General features: G+C 26.9%; 2 protein-coding genes across 3 annotated transcripts; one reads left to right on the top strand and one right to left on the bottom strand.

Moving 5' to 3' along the window:
* Positions 1–297: 297 nt before the first annotated feature.
* LOC132920613 (E3 ubiquitin-protein ligase RFWD3-like) lies at positions 298–8,803 on the bottom strand. Of its 2 annotated transcripts, XM_060983118.1 has the most exons (10): positions 8,349–8,803; positions 4,004–4,119; positions 3,730–3,914; positions 2,662–3,013; positions 2,400–2,527; positions 2,182–2,322; positions 1,830–2,057; positions 1,538–1,763; positions 1,024–1,470; positions 298–904 (listed from the first exon to the last, which is right to left on the bottom strand). In XM_060983118.1, exons 2-10 carry the CDS (start codon positions 4,107–4,109, stop codon positions 645–647), a joined length of 2,073 nt encoding a protein of 690 aa, XP_060839101.1. In that variant the 5' UTR covers positions 4,110–4,119; positions 8,349–8,803; the 3' UTR covers positions 298–644. The 2 variants fall into 2 exon arrangements, with proteins under 2 accessions (XP_060839101.1, XP_060839100.1); XM_060983117.1 differs by lacking the exon at positions 8,349–8,803 and having other exon boundaries at positions 4,004–4,202.
* A 190-nt stretch (positions 8,804–8,993) lies between these two features.
* LOC132920615 (T-complex protein 1 subunit gamma-like) lies at positions 8,994–12,111 on the top strand. Its single transcript, XM_060983119.1, has 2 exons — positions 8,994–9,222; positions 10,382–12,111. Exons 1-2 carry the CDS (start codon positions 9,129–9,131, stop codon positions 11,941–11,943), a joined length of 1,656 nt encoding a protein of 551 aa, XP_060839102.1. The 5' UTR covers positions 8,994–9,128; the 3' UTR covers positions 11,944–12,111.
* Positions 12,112–12,573: the final 462 nt, after the last annotated feature.

Genomic DNA, 12,573 nt, shown 5'->3' with positions numbered 1-12,573 from the left:
TTTTTTTTTTGTGTTACAGCGATGAATAGCATTTAGTAAGTTATTTTTTTATATTTTAAATTATTATATAAGCCAACCTAAAGTAAAAGTATTGAATTTTGAAAATATAAATCACATGCAATTCTGACATTATATTAAAATGTTGATTTTTATTTTCATAACTTGTTGATAAAACAACTTTCGAATTCTGTTTTGTTTTTAAAAATTTTAATTTTAATACTTTTGCTATAGTTCTATGATGTTGTAAAATCTGTACTCCAGTGATAATATTATGTTTTGATGATATATATAAACACATTATGTTATACATTTATTTAATTTTTTTCAACCATAAATTCAAAACAATATACATGTATTTTAATCTTGAAAATTTAAAGTAAGAATATAATTAAAGTTAAATGGCAAATAAATCATAACAATAAAATATTTATACAAGCAAATACATAATATTGTATGTCAACAGACATCAGACTTATTAAATAACTAAGTTTAAAATAAATGAATATAGGATAACACAATATTTAATCAAATGTACGAGAATATATGCACATAACTCACTACTATTTTGTTCATGGAAAAATCTTTAATTTAAATTTAAAAGTAATAAATGCATATACAAACAAAAACAGAAAGTTTTCTGTTTTTTAAACAGAGAAAACACTCATAGCATTTTCTGACAAACCAGCCATTGTTCGTCTACCATTTATGATTAGCCCGGGTAAGGGACATAGATCCAAAAAGTTTTCAGTAACATGGAAATTGTGAACATTATTGCCTGCATTGATATTGAATACTTTGATGGTGCTAGATCTTTCATCAAAACAACACGCTAACATGTCTTCGTTGTATCCGCCGTTTGGTGGAACTAAACACGAGCGAGATAATTGTGTAGACTTATCTCCACCTGAAAGTATTACAAGTATAATTAAATATATAAAATACAAATACATTATAAATAATTATTAAAAACACACTATAAATAGTTATTACAATAATACTTTATACAATTTTGTCAAAACTAACCATAAAATGTGACCACTGGATTTAATAAAGGACCTTCTGGATTATAATCAGCCAATTTAGACACAACATGTCTAACAGACTTGTTGGGACCACACGGTTTAGAAGATGACAGGAGTAGATTAGATTGACTGTCATAAGAAGAACTAGACCAGAGTCCTTTTAATGGCAATTCCACATCTCTGTATACATTAAGTTCTTGTCCAGGTTCTTGTTCAAGCACAGACAAGAAGTCCATTCTAGTCTTAAGAACTCCACCATTGAGGAATGATCGAGATGATGACGGTGGGAGTGGATTAAGAGAAACACAACCAGGTTTTCGAATCTGTTCAGTGTTGAACAATTTCATATATCTACGGTCGATAAAAAATACAGAGCCCATTTGACCGCCCGCAACCAACACGTTAGTATTATCACCAGCCCAACAACATGACCACAATGGTTCAGGAACTGTAAATTTAGACATAATCAATAGAAAATTATATTGAGACAATATTACAAAAATAAATATAATTACCATCTACAGAGGAAACCACCGTGTTAACACTTAAATCTGTTAGATTTATGGTTTTATCCAAACCAACAGAAGCCAAAAGATTGTGTTCAATAGGGTGAAACGCCATATCACGAATTTGTTTTTTATGTGCAAAAATACATTCTTTAGAAGGTTCCAGTATTGCTCCGTTCATTTTTCTGATTACGTGTGACTTAAATAATGTTGTATCAGAATGTTGTGACACCACCTGATAATAATTTAATTTGATGATAATTTTAAAAAAAATGAATTAATTCTATTAATTAACACTTACCATCATCATATTATTTTTATTAAATGCCATAACCCTACAGCCTAGGTTTTTGCAAATATTTATCTTTTTTATGCATTGTCGTAATGTAGTTGGACCACTAATTGACGCTTTTTTTTGTAACTCTACATTCACTATAGTTTTTAATCTTTTTACTTCGTGGTCTAAAAATGTAGCTTTCACTTTCCATCTTTCTGCTTCCAAATGCATTAAATTTTTTGCCCGATTTTCCTAAGAAAAAACAAAACAAGGACAATAATTAATATATATTAAATTTATTTAATAATCCAAATCAAATATGTTTAGAGCAAAATAACTGTTGTGTCAGTAATAAATATATTTTATTAATTATTACTTGTTCCACTTTAAGTTCAAGAGCAGTTATCTCTGCAGTATCAACTGCTACTAGATTTCTAGTATATAAAACTCTAATATCTTTTAAGCTTGCTTTAGTGTTACATGTTGGACATCTTCTTGCATCCCTATTACATCCAACCTAATAAAAGAGAATATAAAACATATAACATATAACATATAAACATGTACAAAAAAAAACCATTGCTTAATATTTACTTTAATCCATCTTTGTAAACAATTCTCTCCAAAAATATGACCACATTTCAAACATGCAGGTTTATGAGATCCAGTATTAGTCAAAGTATCTAAACATATTGAACAGGCAAATGCTTCATCTGGATTGTCTATAAAATAAATATGTATATAATAATATTTTAAATAAATATAACTAATATAATATATTAATTGTTTAATAAGAAAACAAAAATAAAAATAAATAACAATTTTTTGATAAAAACTTATGTAATTTATAATTTACCGCTAATGGTTTGTAATGTAGTGGCTGCATCTTCTAAAGTACGTTTTAAAGATGTTGCTGCAGATGGTGCTGCAGATCTTGATGGCGATGTTGGTCGAGATGTAGCTGGAGATCCCACTGGAGATGACTCTAGAGATCCCATTCTAGATGATTCTGGAGATGTTTCTGGAGATGATGCTAGAGAATCCATTGGAGATTCTGTAGGAAATCCTGCTGGAGATCCTGCTGGAGGATCTATAGGAAATCCTATTAGAGATTCTTCTGAAGAATCTTCTGAAGATTCTGTAAATCTTCCAGGTCTTGGAGTTGTTCGAGTACTTGACATCAAAATTACACTTGATGAACGAGAATCCTGAAAAAAAATGAGTTATTTATTATGATGATTAACAAACAATAATAAATTGTATAGTAATAGTGAAATACTAATAGTTCAATTTTATGATAAAAAAACAAGTTAAAAATTGTTGATTCTTTAAATTAAATTTAAGAAAAAATAATATACTAACATCTAATAATATAATTTATTATTTTTAAACAAACTTAAGATAACGCCATACCTGCATGTGTTTCTCTGTCTTACTAACATTCATTATAACAAATTTTTGTTCAGCAGAATAAATTTTGTGATATTAGCTTTAATATCAGAGTAAATTTACCTATTATTAAATTTAAAGCTAAGAATATTATCTAGACAAAGACATATAATTCTATTGATATTATCATTTTAAAGTTGTAATATTTTACATAGCTATAACTCATTTTAAAATAATAATATCAATAAAAGCATATGTCATTGTTTAGATAATATTCTTAGCTTTAAATTTAATGATAGGTAAATTTACTCTGATATTAAAGCTAACATCACAAAATGTATTCTGCTGAACGAAAATTTGTTATGATGTAAATTAGTATGACAGAGACAACACATGCGGGTATGGCGTCTTCTTAATGAAATTGTATTAGCTAGAGTATGCCTGTACCTATAGTAAATTCTAACAAACAATTAAATAACTACATTTAATATATTTTACTTATAATATTATGTATAATATAAAACATAAAACTTACAATTGAATCTGAACTAGTTTCATCATATTGAACAGCATCTACTGGATCAACTGGATGAACTAAATGTACAGGATCTACTGGATCTATTGGATCATTGACTTCATTTTGTGGAGGTGGTCGAGGTGGATTAGAGCCAAACATAAGTGGATTAATTCTGAGACCTATACTTAGATTTTCTGGTACATCTATACCATCATAATAGAGATCATAATGGTAAGAAAGAATAATTTTTTAAATATAAAACATATAACATTAAAATATTAACTATTTTTACCATTTGGTACACGTGCATTATTTCTTGCATAAAAAGCTGAATATAAATTATCTACTTCCATAACTTCGTCATTTATTACCCATCTTGATCTTGATGGACTACCCATATTTTTATCTCTGTAAATCATACAAACAATACATTTTTGAATATTTAAAACTTGAAGTAGATTGTCAATACAAATCATATTCAACCTAAGAACCTTATTTATTATATAATAGTGCATATCGTGTATTTATGAGATTTTTAAGTTTCTGTAAAAACAACTATACTCCGGCCACTGATAAAGCGCTACTCCTTCGCACATACAAATGATTGAGCTTTGAGGATTCATACCTAAATTTCTCCCACTCTACCATTACGGCAGCCAGTGTTTTGGAGGGTTTAGTGGTGGGAATGCGCAAGAACGGACAAATTTTGGTCGCCGCCCAGAAGCGCTCTCTCAGTGACTGGAGTATAATGAAGAATATTGTATTATATTTATTAAATTTTCAAGCTACAGCAATAAAAAATTACTATTTTAAACTACCTACAAAATATTTTTTAAATGTTCGTATCTTGACAATTTAAACAAAATTTTAATTTCAAACACTTATAAAAATAATTGTGCATATATATTTAAGATACATATAAATTGCTATAAGAATAATTTGTGTTATAACATGTGAATATCTAATACTGTAAAAAATTGAACTTCAATCACTCGTCAAAAAATATATGTGGCCTAAAATTATACTTTATTTAAATTCTAGTAAATAACCCCTTATGAATATATATAACATTTTCAAGACTTGTATAAAATTAAAAACTTTATTAATTTTTATGTACATCTTTTCATGATTTTTGATGAATTAAAAAAGGTAAACATTTTAAATTTGAAGATTTATTAGAAAAAAATGTAATTTCAATACTTTTTAATAACTGTTTTACTTATAAAAAAATTAATTACCTATAAAATTTAATAATAAAAATTAGAGAAATTCAAGTTGTATATATTTTGGCATTTTAAGCCAAAATATTTTAAAACTTATGGTATATTAAGAAAATGCTAAAACAAATATTTTGTGTCAAAAATTGAACAAGAATAATTCCGTTGGTATAATGAAGGACACATCAAACAAAATTTACAGGAAATACTGTATAGAGTACTTATCCCACATAAGAGATATTCAGAAAACTAATACATTTTCAAAATTGAACTCTCAACTGATTTATCAAACATTAACCTAAATAAATCAATGTATAAACATTAAATATAAATAGATACACATAATATTATGTAAATAGTGTTATTGCCAATTAATAATTATGCTACTGATTGATGTCTATAACAAAAAATTAAATCTTTATTTATAATTTATTTTATAATTCTTCTATCTATCTGTTATGAAAGACTAACCATTTTAATAAAAAATATATCATTAGATTTCTTGAGATTCTATGTTTATAGCTTATTTTTGCAGCTCCTATAGATTCCTATAAAATAGCAAATTGAAAAACCATAGAAAGATTAATTCTAACCTGTGATAATACAGCTAGCATATACATATATATTTGGTAAAAAATTCAAATTTCTATTGTAATTTATTTTTGAATTACACACAACAGTAAAAATTCTATTTTGTTTAGATTTGTTTTAAAAATATACCCATTTTTTACATATATAAATATTTTAAAAAAAAGGTAGAAAAGTGGGTACCGCTATACTTTATATTAAGTGTCAAGTAAGTTACTGTTATGGGTATGTTAAATTTGAATTTAATGATAGATCAATGTATACAAAAATGATTCTGTGTGAAGATGGCCTACTAGTTTAAATCACTAACTATATTTCATGAAATGATTTTTGATTTAACTATTAGTCATTTATTTATTACTAAATATTTTTGAAAATGTTGCATTTATTATATTATTAGAATTTAAACATTATAATAATATACATTATTTATAGTTTTATACTATATTTTATCAACTTATATAACTCAAGATTTAATATCTTTTAGTAAATACTGTAAACAATGAAAATAGGTTCATCATATAATATTAAATTTTCAAACCTTAGCAATAAAAATTAAAGACTTTTACAATACTTGTAGTTTATAATTTTCACAATTTTTACAATTTTAAACTTCATATTTATATATTAAAAAATTGTCATTTTAATATAGATATTAGAATAATTTATATGGGACCTTGTACTAAATTTTCAAGAATTTTGACCCATCCAACATTTTGTTATTGGTATTTATAGAAAAAATAACTAATAAAATCAAAATATCAAAATGTTCTAAATATTTTTTAAATTATGCCATTTGTAAAACATGATAATTTAATTATTTAATGAAAATTTCAAGTACCTACAGTTATTCATTTTTAAAACACTATACAAAACAAAAATTATTTGGGGAGAAATAGTTATTATACTGCAGATGAATATCTAATTTCATTAAAATTTAAACTTTAAATAGTTATAAAAAAATTAATTTACCTTACGGTAGAAATTTTTTTTTTATTTATTTAATATGTTTGCAAAATATAAAGAACTTTGTACAGTTATTGCCTCATAGATTGATGCAATAGCACAATTACAAAAAACCAGGAGTTCTTCGTACTTGAATGTTATTACTGAAAATATATTAATAAACCCATAAATGTCACAAAACATTTTTTAACTGATTTTACATTATTAATTTAAAATAAAATATTTTGGTAATATTCTTTCATTTCAAAACAAAAAGTAGAAATTGTATTAATTAATAATAATAATAAAATAATAATGTCATTTATAGGTAAACACACCGCGACTAGTTTGGGCAACACCACTGCCATATCAATCTATCTGGTAATGACTGTATTATAAATTCAAATCTTAGGTATAGAAAGTTTTATGAATTTCTAACTATATAAAATAATTTGTAATTTTCAAGATAATTTTTTTTTCATCACAATTTTGATAAAAATGTAATTTAAATTTTAAATACATGGCAATATCAATTGTTTTTGTGACCAAGTGAATATATCCATATATTTGTATACTATTTTATTTTAGTATAAATAGAATATTTTCAGTGGCATCATTTAAATTTTTTTTTTTTAATACGCATGGTGTATAGAGCATTTTAAGCGCGAGCAACTATCAATTATTCAGGCCAATAAATTTATAAAGTGGGCCAAATAACTGCAATATTGGTTTTAAAATACGCAAATGTATAGCCTGCGCGGTTCAAATGCCGCCACTGAATATTTTCAATAAAAATTAACACGGACATAAAAGTCTCAGTGGTTTTTTGGATAATATTTTATAATTTAATTCTAAGTAACGCATGCTAAAGTTGCTCATTATTTGTATTACTTGAATAGTGTTGTTATTTTTAACATTATTATTTAAATTAAATAAAATTATACACAATATTATGTGTCATTTTATTTTATTTTGATTATTATACCAACTTAATGGTTCCAAACCAAGTACAAAAAAAAGTTACATTTGAATATTAGTATTTTAATACCTACATATTATTTTAATTACTTTTATAAAATTTCAAAATCATATTTTGAAAAATACTAATTAATTAGTATTTAAAAATAAAAAAATATTAAATATACATTCAATAAAAAAAAATAATGTAAAATCATTATAGATTGACACACTTTGTTTCCAAGAGTCCAAATCAGCACTATATATCAATTGGAAACTGTTTATCACGGCAAACGTTACAATAGTACAATAGTTAGTAATATTTAAAGAAGTTGTAATTCTGGTTGTAAATTTAACATCACACAATACAAAATGCATGACAGATCAATCTACTCAATTTCTGTAGCAGTGAATATTTTATTTTCTATCAGATATCTTACACTCACGCTCAGTGGCGCTGAACTCATGTCATGTGAAGCGATCGCTTCACTTCTTAAATGGGTGGGTGGATATAATTAAGTTCTAGGGATAAATGAGTTAATAAAATTAAAAAAGGTGTTAAATAAATTATAATTGATGCCTGATTGCATGAAACAAAGAAGTGAGAAATCAAATAAAACAAAAATTTTAGGTTTTGTTTCACAAAAAGCCAGTTCAGCGCTACTGCTCATAATGATCAATACAACATTTACATTAAATTTGATTTAACATCAAAACACATAGGTAAGAAAGTAAAAAACTCAAAATAAAAATTATAGATTGCTGGGTGGTCAAGAGGTGGATAAGTGAGGGGGAGTGTTAAGAGGTGTAATCGAGTTCAAAATGGCGACTTAGATCGAAGTTATTTTTGATTATTAAATCGTACCAAACAAAAAATTCCTGCGTTGCACTTCTGATTTTTTGCAAATCAGTTCATAGTCATATACTTACATTAGACTTATTTTCTGGATAAGCGAAGAGAACCACTACTGATCATCCGACTGAATCGAATTGACGAGACGCCGGTTCCATAGAAAACACGTTTCAGAAAAGTAAATAATGTCGTTCCTTGACCAATGCCAGACGCTTTATAAGAATGTGCTAAGAAGTTACTCAGCGGCTGTTTGACAGGACACAGGTGGCAGTGAAAAGAGTTATAAAGAATGGATATCTTAACTCGAGACACCCACTAAACAATAGTCACACACCGTTAAGTGTCAACTGGGGTCCTACTCCCTACTGGCCTACTGTAGTACTGTCCCTAGTGGGCTAGTCACTATAGACCTGATGGATGATTCCCGAATGCCGATCGATGTTCAAAACAAAATAGTAAATACAAATATATTACAACATTAAACACTATTTATAATGATAAACGAGCATTGCGCAGAAGCCGGAGCAAATTGTCAGGATGCCGACGAAACTATAAACAAAAATAATAATATTACTGCATGGCGACCACGAGTTAAAACTCGAAACGCTGTAGTGGTTCCACTGATTGAACAATATTGGTATGTTACCTACACCAGTCGATCATCATGAAGACATGAAATAATGGTTGACGCCTGTGTGTTATACATTGTATTAAAATTTTGATAAGGTGTTAAGATAAGAAGCACATGCATTTAATCCTAATTGTGTGTAAATTTTGTGTTAAAACTTAAAAGTTTTTCGGTAAATTGAAGTCTTTTTTTTATTTTACTCAATCAACTTCAATTCTACTGTATCAAAATGATGTCACAGAGTGGTGCTCCGATTTTAGTATTGAATGCTAATACAAAAAGGAAGTTTGGACATAAAGTTCAATTGGAGAACATTGCCGCTGGTAAATAAGCTCATTGTCATCTTTTTCTGTCCATACTTGCAAATTCTACTAAATTCGTGTTACTATAATATAATAATATAATTCTATAACTCATTTATGTTTTATAAATATTACTATTAAAATTGTTATATTTGTATTAACATTAAAAAAACGATCAATTAATCTGACATATTACATATGCACTATTAACAAGTCAATATATAATTTTAATTTAAAAAAACACGGTCAACAATATTTTCACCCAATATAATTTCATGTGAATCAAAAGTATTTGATCATTCAATTTTACTAAGTATTAATCTGAATAATTTGGCTATATTGATGAGGCAGCTAGCAACTACTACACACTATAATGTTCCTAGTATATATCAATTTAATCCATTAAAAGAATAGATATTGCTGTCTATCAGTTATATAAAAAAAAATTACTCAAAAATATATGTTATGCTTTCTAACTGTATCGCTGCCCATGTTTAATAGAACATGACGTGTAATATATTATGATTTATATTTTGTGCCATTTTGGAGCATCCATATACATTTTACAATTTTTCATTATTTAAAATTTGAATTACTTTAAAATTAAGTTTTAGGTTACTGCAAATATTTTAAAATATGAATAAAAGTTTTAACAAAATACTTTAAAAAAAATATGATTTGGTTTTAATAGCATACTAAAAGCACTAATGATTATATATATCTTTTTATTATTAAAAAATTGTATGCCTTAGGTACACTAAAATAAATATACTATTATATAATACTATTTTAATCGTTATTATTTTGTTAATTTATAAATATATTTAAATATTTTTTTATAAATTACTTAAGTACCATTAACTTGATTTCAATCATAATATCATGATTAAATAATATTTATTTAGTGAATTCACAAATATTAAAATTATTTTACAAAAAATATGAATTTTGACTTAATTCACAAGAATGCTTAAAAATACATATTTAAAACAATTAGTATTGATTTTTAGCTTTTAATATTATAATTTTTTTTTTTAAATACTAGTTTTTTTTTCTTGCATCTTAGAATCATAATGTAATTCAAATGTACATACTACTAGTTATTCTATTGTTAGTCAGTTTAAATTTTTAGATATTTCATTATAATTTATACTACCTAAAAAATCAATTTTTATTTCAGGCAAAGCAATTGCTGATGTGGTACGTACATGTATTGGACCCAGGGCTATGCTTAAAATGTTGATGGACCCAATGGGTGGAATCGTAATGACTAATGATGGAAATGCTATCTTACGAGAAATCACAGTTCAACACCCTGCTGCTAAGTCATTTATTGAAATTGCACGTACTCAGGATGAAGAAGTTGGGGATGGTACAACATCAGTTGTTGTACTTGCAGGTGAAATTCTTGGAGTTGCAGAACAATTTTTAGAACAAAAACTTCATCCAACTGTCATAATCAGAGCCTATCGTCAAGCTTTAGAAGACATGTTGGACTTCTTAGATAGGGAATATAGTATGCCATTATCTTTAGATGATGAACCTAAATTAATTGAAGTAATTAAATCTTGTGTTGGGACCAAGTTCATTGGTCGCTGGTCAGATTTGGCATGTAGTATTGCTTTGAATGCTGTTAAAACAGTTAGTATTAGAGATGAAGGTCGTACTGAAATCGATATAAAAAGGTATGCTAAAGTTGAAAAAGTACCAGGTGGAGCAATTGAAGATTCCCAGGTATTGAATGGTATTATGTTGAACAAAGATGTGACACATCCAAAAATGAGAAGGTTTATAAAAAACCCCAGAATCGTTCTTTTAGATTGTTCTTTGGAATTCAAAAAAGGAGAAAGCCAAACAGAAGTAGAAATTGTCAAAGAAACTGACTTTACACGATTATTACAAATTGAAGAAGAGTATATACAACAAATATGTTCTGATATTATAGCACTAAAACCAGACTTGGTTTGTACAGAAAAGGGAGTTTCTGATTTAGCACAGCATTTCTTGTTAAAGGCAAACATATCAGTGTTGAGACGTTTGAGAAAATCTGACAATAATCGTGTTGCAAGAGCTTGTAATGCCACTATTGTTACACGTACAGATGAATTACGGGAGTGTCATGTTGGAACTGGTGCTGGTCAATTTGAAATTAAAAAGATTGGTGATGAATATTTTACTTTCATTACTGAATGTGTTAATCCAAAAGCTTGCACTATTTTACTTAGAGGACCAAGCAAAGACATATTGAATGAAGTTGAACGTAATTTACAAGATGCTTTACATGTAGCTAAAAATATTATGCTAAACCCGAAATTAGTATCAGGTGGTGGCTCTATTGAAATGGCTATATCACAGTCATTAGTTAAAAAAAGTGCTGAAATAGCTGGCGTAACTCAATGGCCATACAAAGCTGTTGCCCAAGCATTAGAAGTTATTCCACGCACACTTTTGCAGAACTGTGGTGTCAGCACAATAAGAACAATGACATCTTTAAGAGCCAAACATGCAGTAAGCGGTAACGAGAGTTGGGGAATAAACGGTGAAACCGGTGAAATGGCTGATATGAAAGACCTAAAAGTTTGGGAACCAATTGTTGTAAAGTCTCAAGTTTACAAAACTGCAATTGAAACTGCTATATTGTTGGTGCGTATTGATGATATTGTGTCAGGAACGAAAAAGAAGGGTGATGATGGACAACCAAAAACACCAGCTCAACCTACTGAAGAGTCCATGAAAGAATAATTTTTAATTTACTTTAGTTTTTTATAATTATTATTACTCACAAATTCCTAAAATATAATCTAAATAAACACTATTAATATTATTAATATTTTGATGTCAAGTTTTTTGACGATTTTAACAAATTCTGCTTAAACTTTTTTTTTTATTTAATAAAAATAATTTTTACTATATTGTGGTTTTATTTCAGAACTATTTTTCTAGCAGTAATTATTAGTTTTTAGTGTTAAGAGATGCTAGTTAGTAAATTATAAAATAAAAATAAAAAAACAAAATTAATAATTATTAATATTGAATATTTAATACACAATTTTGGTTAAGTCATGTTAAGATTAAAATTGTTTAACAAATTTAATTTCTTCAGAGTTCATAAAAAACAATGGTTGTTTAATTTAGTATGATCAGGGCTTGAATCAAATCTCTTAATTAATATGAAATATAGATGACAACATACTGTATTATTATAAGATTAATCAACAACTGCTCAAAATGGAAATTAGTAGTTGGTATTTCTTATAGATTTAATCTTTACTAGATAAATTATTAATATTTAAATTGAACATTCCAAAATTATGTAAATTCTTCAACTCAAAAAGGGAATTGCAATAAAAAAATTGTCTGGCTACACATGAA

Source organism: Rhopalosiphum padi, chromosome 2 (genome assembly GCF_020882245.1).
Source record: "Rhopalosiphum padi isolate XX-2018 chromosome 2, ASM2088224v1, whole genome shotgun sequence".
In the NCBI taxonomy this organism is placed as follows: Eukaryota; Metazoa; Arthropoda; class Insecta; order Hemiptera; family Aphididae; genus Rhopalosiphum; species Rhopalosiphum padi.
Note: the sequence above shows the minus strand (reverse complement) of the source record. Positions and strands in the feature narration are given on the sequence as shown.

Bases quoted from the DNA above. Each gene is read 5' to 3' on its own strand.
- LOC132920613 (XM_060983117.1), bottom strand. From the start codon at position 4,187: ATGATTTGTATTGACAATCTACTTCAAGTTTTAAATATTCAAAAATGT. The intron at 2,323-2,399 runs GTAAATATTAAG...CTCTTTTATTAG, and splicing joins GTTTACAAAGATGGATTAAA to GTTGGATGTAATAGGGATGC. The intron at 905-1,023 runs GTTAGTTTTGAC...TAATACTTTCAG, and splicing joins TCCAGTGGTCACATTTTATG to GTGGAGATAAGTCTACACAA.
- LOC132920615 (XM_060983119.1), top strand. From the start codon at position 9,129: ATGATGTCACAGAGTGGTGCTCCGATTTTAGTATTGAATGCTAATACA. The intron at 9,223-10,381 runs GTAAATAAGCTC...TTTTTATTTCAG, and splicing joins ATTGGAGAACATTGCCGCTG to GCAAAGCAATTGCTGATGTG.